Raw genomic sequence first — 21,169 nt, 5'->3', positions numbered from 1 at the left:
GTTGGTTGATAGAAAAAACATTAAAAGAAGACCTGGTCAGGAAGAAAAAAAATGGAGATAGTTGGTGCTCGGAAGATCGATCAATGGTGGAACCCACGCGGTTTATCATAAAGTCACCAGTGACAAACAATGTGAGGGGACACTCATGACATGTCTTTTGGGATCTTGCTTGACCTCGTTTTTTATGTTCTACGGATTTTGGACATTTACTTGGAAATTACAAGGCACGGGGGATGTTTTTTTCCAACAAAAATTTGAACCACATATTTTGGTTTTTGAACAAAATGATTTTTTTCTGGTTACAAATTTCAGATTTCAAACAGCGCATCTTAGAACTTTCATGGTCAGCTAACCTTTCTTCCTTCGTCAGTATTGTAGATACTCTTTGAATTGGTCATAGTAACTAGATGTTTTGCTTCCTGTTGATTTTTTTGGATTCTGGCATTGAAATGTATGGCAAGCTCCTAGCTGGTCTATTACAGGTATGAGTATATATGGTCGTATTCACTTTCTATGTAGAGATTTGTCCATGTACTATGGGTACCTCGCTGCTAATTGTATTTACTTGCCAACTAAACTACCTCAATACACGTATACGATTCATGCTCCGTTTGTTTTTATGATTTAACCTTCATATTACCCATGTGATTTTAATTAAGTTTCACTGAAAATTCTCTTGAATTTGGTTAATTAAAAAAATTATAGCCTTTAATTATTATATTTATTTTCAAAGCGTAAAATCTACGACAACACCAATCACACCCTAAAATACAAAACACACCCTGAAATACATGCAAGTTACTTTCTTTTCTTGGAAAACCAAGCATTTGCTCCACGCAATGAGTTTTTCACAAATGAATGGAGATTGATTGCGCTTTACATATTCTAAGCTTGTCCCAGCATTAATCATGTGTGAGCATGATTCATGAAGTTGTAGCTTTTAATTAGTTTTCACTTTTAGACTTGGAAGCCGGATAATAATTTCTAGTGTTACAGTTAAACTATTGAGAGGTGTTTAGATCATACAACGAGAAATATATAAATGTTCTTAAAACGTAGTGGGTCTAGAATCATGAAGAATAAATTAATGGGCTCATTTAAATTCAAAGGAGACTCCGCGTTCTTTCACACATGATGCTTAATGGTCAAGTTGGAGATCAACGATGTTAATTTTTCCATATCATAATGGTTTACACCTTTTATGTATATATATATGTGGACAATTTGACTTGGAAGTCTCAAGTCTTCTCCAGAGACTTGAAGAAAGTCTTTTCCCTGTAGGTAAATGAGGGCGGGCCTCTTTACCGTTGCCTCTTACTGAAATTCCAACGTTCTTCCATCGATGCTCGCTTGGAGAATCTTGGGGACCCTTCCTCGCTGCATTATTTGCTTTGTTATTGATTTTGATCCAAGGTTGGTAAGCAGGTTTTGTTTTATGTAAATGACAGATGAAACAGTGGATTCAACTTTCCATGAAATTTCCTGGAAGTTCCTTGACACTTTGAGTTCATTATAAATGTACAGAAAAAAAGATGTTTCCCTTTATATAGCATGATTGAAAGCTGAAGCTCTATTTTTTTCATAAAGTTTCTGATCAAAAGATTGCTTCTATATTATCGTCTCGGATGTTATAGCTATTTAGCCCGAATAAATTCATTTCATGTATAAAAGGATGCATGAAAGACTCAATTGGCTCAAGTTCAATGAAAAAACACAAAGGTCCAAGAAGGTCATGAATTGAAGATATATGACATAACGAAGACAAAAGTTAAATACCTTTTTAATATTATCATGATTTGTTATTTAATTGGGTTAAAAATAAATAAAAAGAAAATATCTAATAAAGCGTTATTTTATATAATTATATTTTTATAATAAATAAAGATTGATTTTGAATATTAAATAACTATTAACAACTTTTTTAAAGACAATCATGCTAGATCCGTTGTCTTTTACTTGTGTATGAATTGGGCATGGGTATTGTAATTATTGTTGAGACTTGAGATGCAATTTCCTGTGCTATCTTGCTATGGGATGGGGTTGTGTTCTTATTAAAACTTATTTTTTTTATTTTAAATTATATTTTTATAATAAATAAAGATTGATTTTGAATATTAAAAAACTCTTAACAACTTTTACTTGAGACGCGATTTCTGTGATGTTTTGCTACGCGGTTGGGTTGTGTTTCTATTAAAACTTAATTTTTTTTATTTTAAATAATTTAAATAAATAAATATATATATATATATATAAACAACCGTACAAAATACCTCCAGTTGAGGCGCAATTCAGGACACGTAATCATTAATTAGATGCAAGTGTCAAAGCACAAGGGACCCATAAATACGAATTGAAAAGAACTTCCACCACGATTTTTAGTGCTTAATGTCAAGATTCTCGTATTTGCAGTACAACAAATCTTGTTAGAAATTCGAGTGTAGCGTAAGCTAGAAAAATTGCAAGACTCCACCGAATCAGCATTGGAGTTTAGGTTTGGCTATGAACACTCGCAGTATTAGTAGCATTTCAATTTGATTTTTTTGGGCATTGACATTTTTAAAAGCTTGTGATTGAAGAACAATGACTTCTTAGTTCTGACAAAATGGAAAGCATATTGACAGTAAGAGCCAACAAGTGTGGCTTACATCGTCCCAAAGTTTTGGAATTGAATCCCATTAGGGACCCCGGGGGGGAAGGTAAAAGGCATCCATCAAATTGGACAAATGCCATCAAGATTTGCTGCTGGGTTTTTCTTGAAAAGATAACAGGCCTCCTACTACGAAATTTGATCTGGGTCTTAGCCCAATACTGAATGGATCACTGCTCCCTAGTTGCTGGAAGGAGAGAATAGCCGAATTACAAGAATTTTGTCCTTAAAGTTAGGATTGAACTAGAGACAATCAACAAAGATTTTAAATCTGAAAGGATTGATTGAATTCAGGTGTGCGGTACAGGAACGAGGGAGACAATAAAGAAGAAGAAATGATGAAGTTGTCAGGGTTCGATCTTGGATATATATGAAAGGTCTCTCAGCCACTGTTAGCCTTGTAAACTGAAAGGATTGCATCTTTTACAGCAACTGCATTCCTCATTCAGTCTGCCATGGGGCCAGCCATGTCCCCTCTTTTACTATTCAGATTTTTAGTCACCCCTTGTAAATGCATGGTCGAAGGTATAGGATGAGGGTAATGTCATCTGCATCTAACAGATATTAACTTGAATGAATCTCAACAGGTTCAAATTTTTTAGATTTGATTGTGTTCCGGTAAAACACGAATGTAAAAGATTGGGTATTGGATTGGGTATAGATACTCATCTATCTAACCATAACTTGAATTTAATTTAAAATTAATAAATAATCTTAATTTTTTAAAAAAAAATACATGTATATCAAACTAATTATTTATTAATAGTTGTCAATTATAGCACCCTTTTTTTTCTATAATATTTAGAGTGATACACGAACTAGATTTTGTACACGAAGACTGTGTAATTAATAATTAATTTATATCTAAGAGAAATTGCTAACGATAACATAAAATTAAAACCCACATGAAATTTGAGGCAACAACTCAAGGGTTATTGATGGTTGTTCTCATAGGCAATTTTGAAACATGTGTGGGTTAGCATATTGTGAAAATTTGCTTCCCTCATCCCCTTCAAGTCTGTAGTTGACTCTGGTTTCATAGACATCTCTTTTTCTAGGCCTACTTTCTAGTTTCCCCAAAGTTGTAACATTTACAGACTCAAGTTTTCACTTTCAGTTTCATGTGGTGCTACTACACACTTCCATACCTCAAGTTTCCCATACTATGTTTGTTTCTATTTAGCCGTTGATCTTTTAAGAATTATTTTTCATTTAAATATATATTAAAATAATTTTTTTTATTTTTAACATCAAATATTCAAAATAATAATACTAGAAAAACATTAATTTCAAATTTTTTTAAAAAAATAAAAATTTAAAAACTAAGAAAGATATGGTCCAGCCGCAATATCATGGTCCCCCTATTTTAGTTGGCTTATAGTTAGCGGTCTCTTGGGACAAGCTCTTGAGGGCGGCAGTGTTTCTGCATCATGATCGTCTTGCCTTTGCAAGGAATGGACCAGCTTTGAGAACAGAAGAAGGCCAAGATGGCAGGCACAAACTGCGAAAAACTTAAAGCGGTCCCCAACTACAGTCACGTTGCCCCAAAACCTGGGCCTTATGATACTCCTTGATACATTTCTTTTGGGTGATCCATGCTAATGCTTTTCGTGTCTTTCTTGGACCAGACAGACAAAATGGCTGGCTCCTTTTATGTCAAATGGCAAGTAGAAACTGTCCCACAAGGTTAATGGGCACTGGAACTGCCTCATGATCCATTCTTGCATTTCTTGATTGTGGCGCAGGCTTATCTGGTTCGGTCACCATGCGACGACACACATGTATCCCACTTGCAAGACCAAGAATTGGCTCAACTTGCTATAATTTTTTATTTAGCATCATTTCTTCTTAAGAGAAAGAAATTGCATGGAGTCACTTGGAATTTGCTAAGTTGGAGCTTTACGGATAAGCACTCTAGAAATTGCATGGAGTCACTTGGAATTTGCTAAGTTGGAGCTTTATGGATAAGCACTCTGTGAGCTAACCTAAATTTGTTCCTCCCTCGGCCTGTTATTAGCTTGTCCAAAAAACGTTGTTGACTCCTTAAATCAGGCCCAAATCTAGATGCTGCTCCGTTGGGTCTATTTTTCTGATGCAGGCTAAAAAACACATGGTGTTATCATTTAGCAGTAAGTTCCCAAGCTCTGCAGAATCGATTTCAGGGAGTTTGATGGTGTGAAAGAAATATTTTTCAACTCCAATAGTAAATGGATTTAATCCTTTCATTAAAACACCCTCTAAATTTACCTCAAAACTTATTATAAATATATTTAATATCTATCAAATTATACCAATGTCATAATCAAAAAAACAAAAATTAATACATAAAATAAATACAGTTTTCATTATAGTTATAAGACCCAACCAGAAATCTACTCCACACAAGCTTCAACGGATCAACCTAAACTTTGACTTTAAAAAAACCAAAACACAGTTGTTTTTGTGAGGAAATAATAGGGGGGTTTTGCATTGAAAAACCCACGGGTCTAAGAATCACCCGGTTGACTTGTTAGGCTGTGTTTTATATATGAACTTGCAAATACTTGAGAATTGGACAGGTATAATCACTTAATAAAAAGAATGAAGTTACCACAAGTCTCCAACTGTCTCATCCCATCCACAGGAAATTTGTCAAGTAACTGTACCAGATACAAAGGCAGTTCCTGAATTTTCACAAAAGTATTTGCTGCTGGTTGAAGCCAGGGGTAAGGATTTGAGTGACTTGACCATTACCAGTAGCAAAAGGCTAGTACAGAAACCAATTAAAAAAAAAATACAAAAGAAGCTAGTTTGGGGGTTTGTTATGTCATCGCCATGATTGGTCAGTTCTTTTTGTTTCAGGCTATCATTATCTCTCCCTCTCTCTCTCAGTCGTAGCACAAAACAAACACCTCTGGACTCTCCAGCTACAGTTCAAAAAATCCCTGTCCAAGCTACTGAACTGTAGCAGCAGTGGTATTCCCTGATCACTCATACCCGACCAGCCAGCCCAGCAAACACCGAGCTGGTACAAAGCACCCTACACGTCCACCCACTAACGCAAGCCCCACCATTCAAGGACCCCAAGGTTGTGATGTCAAATGCACAAAACACCACACAAGATAAGGCATATGTAGTTGGCTATAGAGAGCATTGTCCGTAGAGAATAAAGCTGTTTTTTTTTTTTTGAAATTTTGCTCCTTGTTGTTTCTATATAGATATAATCATTTAAACATAAACATAAATCAAGGTACAAAATATCACTACTACAATCTAAATACCCCTAAGTAAAATTTAGACTGCCTTTTTCCTTTGATGAAGTGCTAGTAAAACATACACAAAAGACCCACTTTTGTCAGTTTTTTCACTCCTCTAATCACCCAAGTCATTCATACCGCGAACCAGACCATTATGGAATCGTTGGTATGTAACCCAAAATCAAGACTAAAAAGCAAAGAAAGAAAGCCTAAAGCACCTTTTTATCCCTAACTTCATATCTTCCTTCATAATGTCTCTCCTTTATAGAGCAACTTCAGTATGCAAAGTTGTAGCATTGAACCCCACCTGTTGTTGTTGTTGCTGCTCAATCTCCCAGCTTGCCTTGGCTATAACTCCATCAAGCACAGGCACGTACTCCTAATCAAAACAGTGCATCATTCACAGGTAAACAACACATAAGAAAACGAAGACGACACCAAGATGAAAAACTGCGAAGGATTATTTCTTCAAACATCAGGTTGTCTTTTCGATAAATGAACTCCTCCAAATTATATGACCTCTGAAAAGAAAGCAAAACCTCAGTAACCCACCTCAAGTTTTTGAACAAGTTCTTTGGCATTTGGTGCAGAGACAATTATGTTGCGTTGGGAAGGCTTGATAAAGCCATCATCCACGGCTTTGTCAATGAAAGTCAGAAGATAATTGTAGTAGCCATCAACATTAAGCAAACCCACCTGTGCTTTTTTTGGGAAACAGAGTCAAGAGCTTGAAATAGAGAGCCATGATGCTTTGAGGGGCATGCAAGGAAAACTCACAGGTTTGTCATGGATGCCTAACTGAGCCCAAGTAGTCACTTCTAATAACTCCTCCAAAGTGCCATAGCCACCTGCAACCAAAGTAAAGGGATGAAGAAGAAATTATAAACACAAAAAACATCATTGATTACTACGAGAACTAAAAAAGAGACGAGTTCGCGTGATCTATTTATACATAAAAGCGAGAAATGTATGGGACCTGGTAACGCTATAAAACAATCAGAATTGCGGGCCATTTCTGCCTTTCTTTGGTGCATGTCGGCTACTGGCTTTACCTCTCCAACTGTTTCACCTGTGATCTGTGGTTGCACACACATACACATATATAAAGATACAATCTTTGCACGCAATGAAGCTAAAAGTTTCAAACTTTAGACCCCCAAAAACTGAAAAACTATCACCAACTAGAACAAAACATAAAGAAAATCCATCACAAATGAGATCTTGCACCTCTTTGCTCATCAAAGTTCTTGGTATGATCCTGTAAACAAAACCAGTATTAAAATTAGGCTACTCATGCAAGAAGATGAGAAACCAATCAACATAATAATCTACCCAGAAAAAGCAAAAGGAGTAAGTATATATTGTACCCAAGAACATTGCCTCCACCACTATGAACAGCTTGAGAAACCAAGCCCATCAGTCCAATGCTTCCACCTCCATACACAAGATCTAACCTTTTTGCCACCTTAAACGGAAAACACAAAAAACCCTTTAAATACCGAGCACAAAAGCCCCAGAAAAAACAAAGTGAAAACAGGAAGTATAATTTACCAGCTCTTGACCTAGTTCAGTGGCAGCATCTCTGTAGCATTTTCTCTTCCCAGTACTGCTACCACAAAACACACAAACCCTCTTGAATCTTGATGGTTTCAATACCTTTCCCTCCATTATCCTATTCTGTTTTTTTGCAAAATTTAGCTTCTAGATCAATCACTACAGAAACTAAAAAAACGCCTTTTTCGGTTTTGTTTGTGAGTACTGCAATGTTAAATGAAACAGAACAGCCACTATTTATAGACACAATAAAACAATATTAAAAAGGAAAATAAAATTCACCAAAAGAAAAAAGAAAAATAAGAAAATAAAATAAAAGACAAAAGGAAAATAAAAAATCAAAATACTACATACAAACCAAACAACATTGATAAAGGGGTTGTGATGAAGTAAGACAAAAAGGGCTCAAAGGGACAGGCAGAATGAGCAGTCTCTGCTATCCACCCATGACTTACACGTGGCTTATTGTGATGCCTTAAATCATGAAGGTTTCATACTCTACAGACATTATCCAGTCTCCCCACCCATCTCTCCCTCCCTTGTGACATTTTTAATGCAATGCAGTCATAACTTGGAGGCTAAAACACGTACAGGGGCTCCCTGCTCTAAAATCAAATCAAGATTGATACTATACTATTATTTTAAGTATTGGACTACGGATTATCTAACATATGGGTCAAGCAATTTGGGGGATTAGCCATAGCTAGGTACACGGTAGCATAGTTGTCATGTCCAGGACGAGGTTCAGATCGTGGGATTGATTAATTGTTTCGTGTATAAATTGGTAGGTTAATTCAGATTTATTCTAAAACTAGTATTAAAAAACATCATTTTGGATAAGATTATTAGAAAAAAAAAACTTGAAAGATTTTACTTCGGATAAAAAAAAATTAGAGCTGATCCTGTCAAGTTGTTAGTTGAGTTAAGAAGTTATCGGTTAATTTTCAAAACAATTAGGAAAAAAAAAAACCTCTAATTATATTAGTTTTCACCAGTAGACTGAATTTAATAAACATTGCTGGCAGCCCTTGTAGAATGTCACCATTGGCCAATCTGCAAGGGGTTGGATTAGATAAGAGGCTTGGCCTGGTGATTCTGATAAGTTCTTAATCATAGAATAATCCTTGTGTTGCTTGTATATTTGCCTGATATTATCACTCCCAAAGAAAAAGCCGATCTTGCTCCCCCCGTCCACTTGCCTTTTTATCCACGAACAAAACAATGCTCTGTCTCCCAAGTAAAAGTCTTTCTAAAAAGAAAAAGGAAAGGAACTGAAAAACTCCTAGAGCATGAAGAATCGGGGGAAGAACCTGGCATTGGAAATGAAGACATGTTAGAAATGCTTGCAATATTCACAATTGTCATTTCGAGACCATGTTCCAAGTATATGCTATAGCTGGTTATTTAATCCATATTTAATCGGGAGTCAAATAATTTTTTTTTAGCAGAAACAAAATAAACATGTAAACTTTTCAAATGTCTTTTTTTTCTAAATCTGGCACATGCATGAGTTTAATTAAATATATTAAGAACTATTTGTACCAATAAATACAAAAAATAAAATATTAATGTGTTTATTCAACTTGTTTCATTGCAAGTCTAATGATTTTTTCCCGAAGCTAGAGAATTAATGTGTAGATTAATATATTTTTTAACTTTGAGTAAAAAGTATAACGGGAAACAAAAAAATCAATACTTGTATATAATAAAATACAATAAAGATCTCATGCGTTGATAAAAAAATATTTAAATTCTCAAGTTGATTTTCATTTTACCAGGAGAATAAAGTAATATTGCAATTGCTATAAATAAAACATCATTTGTTATATAATAATTTTTTAAAAAATACATGTAAAGAAAAAAAATAATAAATTAAAAAAATCAAAAAATCAAAATAAAAATATGGTATAAACAGGTAAGTACAAAGTAGTAAGCACTTAAAATGTGAAAAAAGTAATAATATTTAAAAAAAACCATAAAGAAAAATAAAAATAAAATCAAGACAAGAAAAGAAACAAATAGTGATAAATAGATGTAGTACAAAATGATTAAAATGCCAAATATAAAAAAGAAAAAAATATAAAAAAACTTGTTTTTTAAATAAATAAATATAAACAAAAAATTATATTTTTTACTTGAAAATATTTTTTTATTATTATTTGTATAATAATGTACATATAATTAACATACATGAAGGTAACGCTGCTAAATATTCCAATAATAATTGCTAGTAATTCCGAGCCAATTTTCTCACATTGAAGTTAATTTTTTCTATTGATTAAGCTTTAAATAAGCTATCGATACTAAACTTATTCATTGACGATAAATTTTCCGACCCAACCTCTATCAAAAATTCAAGAACGATCGTTGCTCATTCTTTTTTACATCCAAACATGCTGACGTGTGTATTTAAAAAGTGATATAAGTCGTGTTTTTAAAAATTTATTTATTTATTTATTTTTATAAAAAATTATTTATTTTTATATTTTATATTATTTTAATGTATTAATTTTAAAAATAAATTTTTAAAAATAGAAAATATATAATTTTAAAAAACAACTATCACCTCGCTCAAATTCAAACCCAAACTCAAACAAACGTGGACACCTAGCCCATTTTAATTAATTACCTGAACAATGGTAACAAATGGGGGTACTCGGCACCCAACTGGAGTGAAGTGCAGTTGTAGCAGTTAAAAAACCATCATGGTAATGATTATGCTATCACTTCCACAATTAATGGGTTTGCAGGCACAAGTGTGCAGTGTAAGTTAGAGATCAATCTGTTTGGTGGTGAGCCAAATCAAAGATAACGGCTCTTGTTCTTTCCACCCTCCCTACCAGTTACATTACACTCACTTGTCCTAAAACTTTCAATGTCAGGTTGAACGAACTTTCAATAGATTTACATTTACTTCTCCCCGAAAAACAGGAGTCGTGAACTAGAACAGCGCGTACAATCCAGACCTCCTTTTTGACGTGGTTAACTGAACACAATGCTAACGTGGTGTAAGTGAATACTAGTTATATGTCGTAGGTTAATTTTTTTATATAAAAAATATTTAAAAAAAATTAAAATTTAAAAATATTAGATTTTTTTTAAAAAAATTGTATCTAAGAATTTTGAATTTGACTGTAATGCCTATCCAAAAATAATATTTATAATATTAATAATAACATTAAACTTGCATGATCCAGTAGGTCTAGCTGCAAGATCGTGTCATAAAAATGTGATAATTAAATAAAATAATTAAAAAAAAAACATAATAGAAAAAAAAAACTAATGAAGAAAAAGAAAAAAAAATATGAACAAATTGGGTTAAGCCTTTAAACCAGGTTAACTCGTCAAACCTTGGATTCATGTCGTGAAAGTTTGATAACTAAATAAAAAAAAATTGATGGGTTACCCAAAATTAAATTGGCTAACCCATCAAACCCAAGATCCGTGTCATGAAAGTTTGATAACTAAATAGAAAAAAATTAACATTAACAACCTAAATTAAACGAAAAAATTAATTAAAAATAAAAAAACAAAAGACATATGCATGTTGCTAATGAGGAAAAAAAAATCTAAATCAACTGAGTTAACCTGTCAAACCTGGAATTTGCGTCATGAAAGTTTGATAACTAAATAGAAAAAAAAATTAACAAACTAAACTAAACGAAAAAAAATTAATTAAAAAGAAAAAAAGCAAAAAATAAATTCCAGGTTAACCCGTCAAACCCGAGATTCATGTCATGAAGTCTAATAACTAAATAAAAAAATTTTTCACATTAACAAACTAAATTAAACAAAAAAAATTCATTAAAAGAAAAAAACACAAAGAAAAAAACAAAAAAACTCATAAAAGCATAAAAAATGGAAAAAAAACAAAATTTTTTTTTAAAAAAAAAACAGTTAAGAGTTTCACCATGCACTGTTTGCACGGTGAAACACTGGTGCATAAAAGATGTGGGGAAAGCTACAGTGCTTTCCCCACGTGTTTTAGAGTATTCTATAATAGTTAAAGATTTTTTTTAATTTTTTTATTATTTAAAAATATATTAAAATAATATATTTTAGTTTGATATTAATAAATAAAAAATAAAAAAATTAATTTGCCTATACTTCGACTAATCTCATTGGTCCTGAAGTTAACAATCATATAAGCTTACAGTGACCCTGAGATTTGTGAGACTCGAACTGGTGATCTCTATAAAATAAATCTAGAGTTTGACCAATTAAGCTACACCCCTCAGAATTAACCTCGTTTTTTTATTAACAGCAAACTTAAAACTTGATCAATTGAATTATACCCCTCAAAATTAATATCATCTTTATATTTATAGTAGAGGAATAAATTTTGTTTCGTGATGATTTTAAAGTTTGAATTTCTTACTACTAAATTAACCCCTTTTGTTTTTTTAGAAACTATTTATCCGTGGTATGTTTTATTTAGAGCTAATTTAACAAACAATTAATTACAATATAAAGATTTCCAAACTTCATCACGGTGAAAGCTAGCAAATCTCTCGTTTGTTTATCTTTTGAAAGAAAAAATTTAGCATAACAGGGAATTGAATACTTAAATTAAATAGTCCGTTAATAGCAAATAATTAAATATATCGTGCACCTGTCTCCATGGTAATTACGAAAACGCAACTCAATGTCGACCATGTACGTGCTCTTGATCCTCTACAGCATTTTTTTTTTTGAAGATCCTCCATGCCAATTTAAATGGGTGGAGAAGGTGTGTGTGTGTGTGTGTGTGTGTGTGTGTGTGTGTGTGTGTGTATCCTCCATGCATGCATGTATCTAATCTATTTATAATAGCAAACCTAGCAGCATTTTCTTTTAAGAGCTGTCTTAATTAAAAATGGAAATATTGACATTCGATACCAGAGAGTTAGCTTGCTAGTTAAGTATGCCCCTTTAATTATCTAGGGTCGAAATCCGAAGAAAAAAAATACTTATTAGAAAAAAGAATCCTTGTGCGAGAAACATGATCCAAATATACCATTATCCTTAGGATATATTATTTTAATTGAATGATATTAATTGTGATAATGGTATATTAATTTGGATCTCAAGCTTCCTGCAACCGCAGTGCGTTTTATTTTATTTTATTATTATAGATAAGAGGTCAGGGTTTCTTGCGGGTATATTCTAACAAAACTGACCACGAAGGAACTTCTGAAGATAAAACACAAATGAATCTCCACCATACTTGAAATACGAACTGGGATTTCCAAGTTTTAAATATCATAGCTTTTAACTTATTTAAACTATGACTTTTGTTCTCTTAAATTGAAGTTAAATAAATAAATAAATAACTCTTATATGATAAATTTTGAATAATAATAATAATATAAAAAACTATATATAAAACTATTTTTTTAAAAAAAGTTAGAGCTGATGTAGCTAATGAAATATAAATCAAATAAAATTCTAAAATAGTATCTTTTAAACTATTAATTTTAACCCGATACCATCATCGAATCAAAAGTTACAGTTCTTATGAGAAAATAAATGTTCAAATACCCGAGGCGCAAAATCTCGTTGGGAAAATGGGAATTGAATCGTGGAGATAAGCTTGTAGCAGCGGCACCAGCCTCTCAATTTTATTTTTGACTGGTAGAGATCACACGAAACCTCCTCCTCGGTGCTCACAACTAGTTATCAAGCCACGTTCGGTCATTGGAGGGACAGGGTGACATTGGGACCCACTTGAAGAGGATTTTTGAGACTTCTGATGGGGGCTATCAAGCTGATTCATAGGAACTCGTATAGTAGCACGTTTCAATTAATGCTCCTGATGGACCCATCACGGGATGTTGTGTCTACGTGTCAACATCCTGCTACAGTTGAGGTCCTGGTTTCATTTGGTTACATCCTTTATCCTTATCCGACCGTGTTTTTTATTTTTATTTTTATTTTAAATTATTGTTTTTTATGTTTATTAATCATTTTCATATATTAATATTAAAAATAAATTTAAAAAAATAAAAAATATCTTAATAATTTTAAAAACAAAAAAATAATTTTAAAAATAATATCTATCAAACTCACAAACAATTATCTTAGAATGCCTAATTTAATGTTTGCTGCTGCTCGGTAAAGGGTTCAAGATTGAGCTTCAGTGGTGGATGGATAATCTGTCTGGAAAGTTGGATTCTACGGGGATGCAAGGCTATGTTTCGTGTCGTAGTTTAACTGTGTTTTTTTAATTTTTATTTTAATTTTAAATTGATTTGTGAAAATATTTTTAAATATTTTAATGTGTTGATATCAATAATAATTTTTAAAAATTAATAAAAAATATTATTTTAAAATAAAAAACATTTTAAAAAATAGTGTTTATCAAACACTTAAACAAACCTTAAATTATTTAAGTTAACTATTATTATTTTGGGATAGAATAATAATAGTAATAAAAAAGATATGTTAATTCGTGTCTTTTTTTTTATTTTTATCAAGAGAAGATAAAAAATTATTTTAGAATTGTTGCAGAAATATATTTATTTTTATATTTTAATTTCTGCACTTACCATTACATATACAGGACACGCGGTGCCCCCATGAAATGAGCTCGAGCTCATTTCACATTATAAATTTATTTCTATAAACATCTGGGTTTATCTTGGGAGATGAACAGGGAAGTGTAAAGTGTAGCTCACCACGGTAAGGGTGGCAACGCCAGCGTAGCTGCTCTATGAAAGGTGGCTAGACTGCCACAAGAATGGCGAAAACTTCACCAAGATGATGCACTTGTCAAGGAAATAGCTAATCCTACCCTTATTGGTTGCTGGGAAGGCCACTTGATTGGTTGTGTTATTGTCCAGTAAAAATCGATAGCGTTAAAGTGTTAAGAAAATTTTACTCGGCAGTATTTTATTTTTGGATTCACAAATATTATAGGATTTTGTGCAAGGATATGAGAGAGGGAGAAAATCACAGCCGGGGGGGTGGAATAACGAGAGAGAGAAAAATCGGGTCGGTCATTATGGTTACTGGTCGTGCGGGCTTAGCCCGCGCACCAAGACTTGGCCCAAACAGTCCTCTTTTTTTTTTTAATGTATTATCGGCTATATATACATTTCTATATTTTTTATTATGTACTATCACATATCAATTTTCAGAAGAGCCACTACATCAGCACAGGTTGTACAGTCACATAAAAAAAAATCTCCGTATTTATTGAAAATCGCATGATTTAGGCACCGTTTGGGAACGCGGCTGCGGCCGCGTTTCCAAAAAATTTAAAATTTTTTTTTTTTTTTTTTTGATAAAATTTAATATGGTTTGTACGTTTTGGATCGTTTTGATGTGCTGATGTCAAAAATGATTTTTAAAAAATGAAAAAACATCGTTGGTATGCATTTTGGCACGAAAAGTTATTTGAAAAGCACCCGCAACCACACTGCCAAACACGCTCTTAGACTGGATATAATAGCAAGAATTATTCCCCGTAAATAAACTATAGCATTTATTTTACCAGACCGAGCATCGTTATCTAATAATAATGTCAGGAAATTAACAGATCATATGCACTTCTTCTCTGTAGTCTTCTTCTTCTCAGCACATGCGTGGCCGTTGAAACAATTACAATGAAGCAGGGAAACGTGCCTGTGATGTGATTTTCTTGAAGTATTTGACAAGTACGTAGACATGGGCAGATACAAAGGAAATGATCTGTCCAAGCTTCAGGCTCCGAAGTCCAACACGACATGTTGCATCGCTGCCTACTTTCAACTATTTAGCTCTTTCATATGTAGCTCGAAGAGCAGCGACGGAGCCGTTTTAATATTATGTTTATAGTTGTTTTTAAAAATATTTTTTTATTTAAAAATATATTAAAATAATATTTTTTAATATCAATGTATTAAAATAATCTAAAAATATATAAAAATTTAATTTGAAACAAATTAATTATTTTTTTTTTCAAAATTTTTTTTGCTATTAAATTTTAAAATGCTTGGTTAGTTAATATATATTATAATCTTGCATAAATTCTAATAAAAATTTCTAGTTATGAAAAAAACTATATATAATATATATTTTCTTTAAATTTATTTTTTAAACAATGTGTTTGGGAACGCGGTATAAACCATGTTTCTAAAATTTTTTATTTTTACTTAAAATAATTTTTTTATGTTTTTAAATTATTTTGATGGATTAATATTAAAAATAAATTTTTTTATTATAATATATTTTTAAATAAAATTTTTTCGAATCCTCACACAGACCCTAAAGCAACTACACCATCGAAGGTAAACTACTGTTTAACCATACATGCTGCTGTAAAGGACATGGCCCATATTGAAGATCGGGAAAAAGAAATTATTAGTGTATCCTAGCTTCAGCTATCAGTGAATAACCAAGGGTTATTAAATGCATTGCCATGGCAACTTAAATTTCTTGCGGAAAGGTGAACTGATGGATGGTAAAGGGCAGTGGCACACCGAGCCAGAGCGGCGCGATGATTATTCTGCGCCGACTCTCATGTTCATGTCCATTGTTGAATTTAATGGCCTGTCACCCTCCAGAGGAGGAGTTGCTTTAGCATGAGGTCCCCTCTTTTGTTGTTTATTGATTGATGAAGGGACTCTTGCTGGCTGTTGTTATGAAGATCATTGATGCTGTGCAACGCCATGGTAGCTAGTAATAGCTTCTACATGGCTTAGGGTTTTAATTAGAGAAAAAAACAGACCATGATGCATGGACTTAATTAATAATAACCCTTTACTGGAAGGATTTTTTCTATCGCTTAACCAGTTCTTGTAATAATATTTTTAGATCAGTCTAAATATTATTAAAATTAATAAATTAATTAACCAAAAATCCGCAATAAAACAATTAAAAAGCTTAAAGTAAATTAGTTAAAAATATACGTGCAGTCTTGTTATCAATACAGATAATTTTTTTTATTGCTATTAACTCTGAGGGGTGTAATTTAACTGGTCAGATTCTAGGCTTGTTCTCTAAAGATCACTAGTTCGAGTCCCACAAACCTCAGAACCATTGAAAAATTATATAGTCATTAACTTCAAGACTAGTAAGATTAGTCGAGGTACACGCAAACTAATCCAAACACCCACATTAATAACTATCTATACTAGAATAATTGTTTACAGTTATTAACATTATATGCACAACTACCTCTTGATCTCTTGATATAATGGCGTGCCCATGTTTTTATCCTGCCCGTGGTTGCGCCACATTCAGCTTTCTGGGTCGATATTTTTCTTATGCTAATTCGAGCTTCGTTTCAGGTCCTGTGGTTAGGTCTAACTCCATGTAAAGAGGAAAAATAAAGAAAGAAAAAACATTTGCACAACAACTTCGAGTGCAGTAAAGTAGAGTAATTTTAAAAGTCACTGCTCTACTCCAACTTTGAGTGCAGTAAAGTAAAGTAATTTTAAAAATCACTGCTCTACTCCAACTTTGAGTGCAGTAAAGTAGAGTAATTTTAAAAATCACTGCTCTACTCCAACTTTGAGTGCAGTAAAGTAGAGTAATTTTAAAAATCACTGCTCTACTCCAACTTTTCTTTTGTCCAGTTAATTCATATGTCAGAAAAACATGCCTTTGGGTAATTGTCTACCTTTTCTTGCACGCATGCTTGTGCCACAGCCATGGAGCCATAGCCACTACAGGAACGGTGCCAAGAACGTGAAGACACTTTTTTTTTTTGAAAAAAGTATAATTTTTTTATTTTTTTTACTTGAAATTATTTTTTAAAAATATTTTTAAGATTTTTTTTACATGTTAATATTAAAAATAAATTTTAAAAAATAAAAAATATATTTTTAAATATACTATACTTGAAAAAAACAACCGTCAATAAAAATCCAATCATCTCGAGGGTGGCTGGGATTACACGGGCTACAGTAATCCTAATATTTTAATTATTTTTAGCCGTCAGATTTTTCAATTTATGTAATGAAATTGGCAGGGAGGGGTTGGTTTTCAAGGACATCAAAAAGTTGAATCATTGGGCACTTTATCCATATAGGGTCTCGAGCTTGGGTCTCATACGTAGAATCATGACCGTGATTAGTGACCATCTCTTGATTTAACTTGCTTCTGCCGAATCATTTTTTTGGATTGCCGTGCCTCTCGTTGATTTGTTCATTCTTCCCTGCTTGCAGCAAGACTGTATCTGTTCCTCGAATGTCCTTGTGTAGTTATCGTGTAATTGCTGCAGGTATCTTGTAAGAATTTTTCCTTGTTACGACACTCGGGGCCAACCAACAAAATAAATCCATGAATTGATTTCTTAGGAAGAATATGCGTATTCTTTTTTTTTTCTCAGACACCAAAATTCAATTATTATTTTGTAATAAAAAATTAATATTGATGTGCGTTTTGTGGTAGATATATACTATGGGACATGCATGCAAAATGTTTGATAATAAATTCAAGTTCACTCTGAGTCGAATAACTGTGCCTTGGTTTTTGACAATGAAGAGAAAGAGTTGTGGGATAAAATATTCTTGAAGGTTTGAGCAATATTTTTCTGTTGATTCAGAACAAAACAAATTGTTGATTCTTTTTAGCCGGGATTCGTTTAAAAATCAAGTTGACTGGTGTGCTTTTCGGACTCCCAGCATGTTAATCCACAGACGGCAACAAGTTATTGCAAAGGGAGAAGGATGTCTTCCTAATTCTCGTACCGAACATTATTATCCCGTAGGCCATAGTAGCATACTATTCAAACGAATTTAGCCTTTTGTGGTTCGAAGGCTAGCTCTCATTTTTCATGTAATGTTCTAGAGGGACGATTACCTTTCCCTTTCCCTTTTGCCTTGAATCTACACGTCGCCGTAACTTGTGAAAGTGAAGGTGAGAGGGATGGGTGCGCAACTTTAACATGGATTTAAAAAAGAGACCAATCTTTATGGTTATTTAACTAAATTCTTCGCGTCTTGGTCTTCGATTAAGGTTATTATGTTATATGATGTCATGAGAAGTTTAATTCATGTGGGTGTTTGGGCAGTGTTATTTTTTAAAGTGTATTAAAATAATATTTTTAATATTAACGTATCAAAGTAATATAAATATATATAAAAAATAATTTAAAGTAAAAAAAATTAAAATTAAAATTATTTTTTAAACACAAAAAATAATAAGGACATTAGTATATTTGAACTACATTATTAGGTAGTTTCAAGAATAAAAATAAAAATAAAAACTATCCACGAGACCAATAAAAAAGTATACCAATGAATGTTTTTCAAGAGATTCTTCACGATGTTTAACATGAGATGCTTAATTTCCAATTACTAATTTCATCACCAAAATAGAAATCGAAAATAAAGTTTAGAATAATATTCAAAGGTTCTAAGTAGAAAATTCTTGTATGAATTTATCAAAATCATAGGAATAAAACTATACAATTAAAAATTGTACCGAGAATAACTTTTCTAGTTGGTTTGGCGAGGCTCTATTTGCTTTTGATTTCCTTTTGTTTTAAATTATTTTGATGTATTATTATTAAAAAATATATTAAAAAAAACATTTTAAAACAATAAACTCGGTTAAAAACACAACATCACTGTAAAAATATTATATAATACAACAGCAACTATTAATTAAATTGTAATAACAATGATTTAGAGGGTAGTATCTCGTTGACTAGGGTCAGAGCAATCAACTTGAATGGATTAACGATGGGACATCTGCCGGTCTGAATACCCACTTTGGCTTAAAGTTAGCTAACAACACACGTAGTGGATTAATACCTAATCTCAAGCATTTTGAACTACTCAAAGTCCACTTGTTATCGAGCTACACGTATCCATCGTGTCCACTAAACTTTACAAATTGATTATTATCGAATATCTGTCTCTTTATAAAAACAATAATTACAAAGACACCACCTAACAACGAGAAATCTCACATTTTCTCTCCTGGAAGCAAATTCGTATAATTTCGTAAGCTATAATACAATAGAAAAGATACGATCATCGTGTAGCTCAAACGCCCTAAACCATCTCCATCAAATCAAACATTACAGACAAAAATGTTCCCCTTCTCTGGTAAAATTAACCTTTTGATGCTGGGCCAACTTGAAATTCATCCTGGTGATATGCTGAAGCTGCAAAATCCAGGCTTTCTTTAATTGCTTGAACGACTGATAGCCAAATGTTTCATCAGGCATGTTAATAAACTTGAATAATTAATCTGAAAAATGTAGTTCAACTGGTCAGATTCTGAATTTTCTCTCCGTGTTACTAATTCGAGTTTCACAAACATCAAGATGATTGGAGATTTACATGATCATTAACTTCAGAGCATCAAAAAATTAGTCAAAATATATGTAAGCTGATCCAAACATTCATGATTTCAAAAAGAAATAATAATAATAAACTTGAATAATTAAAGTTTAAGTGTGGTATAGAGATCGGCTAATTTGAGCCTCTACGCTCGTTCGTTATTGTAACCTTGTAATATGACGTTGAGTTTATTTTTTTTAAGCCCATAAACAATCAGGCCTACTTTCAATTGATGCTATATTATATGTTAGGCCTCCATTCTTAACTATAAACCCATGAAATGGGAATAATGGGCTTTTGGGATTATTATTTTTTCTGATAAAATGGGCTTCTGAGATAGAAATGGTGCAAAGAATGGCTGAGTGTATATAACTCTTGCTACGATAACATTTTGTAGAGGGAAATCATTCTCGCCATGATGTTGTAAGAGTGAGAAATTAATCCCAAATGGTATATCTAGTGGGGGCAGACTGGCAGTGAAGAACTCGCCCAAAATTAGGATATCCAGTACCCAGAAAACCTAGGTTAAGATCCTATGTTTCTCGGCTGCCTTTCCATTAAAGATCCAAACGTAGTTGCCAGCCTCACTTGGAGACTGAATCTAAACCTATCCAGTTTAGATTAAGTTTGTACAGGGTAATCGGGTTTCTAAAAATCCGTCCAGTCCATATTAGTTTTTGTCGAGTTAATATATTATCTAATTCAATTAGAAATTCAATCAATAACTATGAATCCACCATGTGAAATGGGTCCATTCAACATCCATACAACCAATTATATAATTTTAATTCATGCAAACATGGTTTTTATAATAAATTTCTATCTGCCTTGTCAATAGTTAAATGGTAAAAAATCAACTAGAAGAAGATGACATATCTGATTTAAATCCCTATCACATGCTTTTATCAACCCATATATATAAGCATGTAATCAATTCAGAACCTTAAATTAGTGAACCCCCATGATTTTGTTCTCCAGAGAATATATATTAAACTTGATCTATCTTATCAAGTTTAAGTTGACTTGGATCTTTTATCGAGTTTTAAATAGTTAAAATCTAAATTTTGCAATTGATTCAGTCAAACCTAGTTGACATGTTAAGTCAATCTATAACCCGAGTGATTAAATACAACTTGAGTGAAACTTAACCCTTTTTTTATATATATATTTTTAAAAATATAATAATAATTTATAAACACTTGATCTCACATTTTTTTATAGCCTATATCTCCATAAAATATTTTTTATATTTAAACTACATACACATGGAGATGTTTCTTTTCTTTTCTATGCGAGATAGTTATATATATAGTATGCATTCGCAATAAAATATTAAAATTTAAAATATTTTTTTAATTTTTTTAAATTAACCTAAACTTTTAGATTGAGTTTTAAAATAACGGTGGATTAAAAAAAGTTCACATAAAAAGAAGAAGCACCTAGTTACTAAAACATGGTCATTTTCCCAAATCACC

General features: G+C 32.3%; 1 protein-coding gene across 1 annotated transcript; it reads right to left on the bottom strand.

Moving 5' to 3' along the window:
* Nucleotides 1-5,833: 5,833 nt before the first annotated feature.
* LOC133679153 (cytokinin riboside 5'-monophosphate phosphoribohydrolase LOG5-like) lies at nucleotides 5,834-7,851 on the bottom strand. The gene is made up of 7 exons (XM_062101659.1): nucleotides 7,435-7,851; nucleotides 7,251-7,348; nucleotides 7,111-7,141; nucleotides 6,860-6,959; nucleotides 6,661-6,731; nucleotides 6,436-6,579; nucleotides 5,834-6,262 (listed from the first exon to the last, which is right to left on the bottom strand). The coding sequence occupies exons 1-7, from the start codon at nucleotides 7,549-7,551 to the stop codon at nucleotides 6,146-6,148; spliced, it is 678 nt and encodes a 225-aa protein (XP_061957643.1). The 5' UTR covers nucleotides 7,552-7,851; the 3' UTR covers nucleotides 5,834-6,145.
* Between the last annotated feature and the right edge of the window lie 13,318 nt (nucleotides 7,852-21,169).

The sequence above is a fragment of the Populus nigra genome, chromosome 19 (assembly GCF_951802175.1).
Source record: "Populus nigra chromosome 19, ddPopNigr1.1, whole genome shotgun sequence".
NCBI lineage: Eukaryota > Viridiplantae > Streptophyta > Magnoliopsida > Malpighiales > Salicaceae > Populus > Populus nigra.
Note: the sequence above shows the minus strand (reverse complement) of the source record. Positions and strands in the feature narration are given on the sequence as shown.

Coding starts and splice junctions, on each gene's coding strand:
- LOC133679153 (XM_062101659.1), bottom strand. CDS start 7,551: ATGGAGGGAAAGGTATTGAAACCATCAAGATTCAAGAGGGTTTGTGTG. Junction 7,349..7,434: donor CTGAACTAGGTCAAGAGCTG/GTAAATTATACT, acceptor TTTCCGTTTAAG/GTGGCAAAAAGGTTAGATCT. Junction 6,732..6,859: donor TTGTTTTATAGCGTTACCAG/GTCCCATACATT, acceptor CTTTGGTTGCAG/GTGGCTATGGCACTTTGGAG.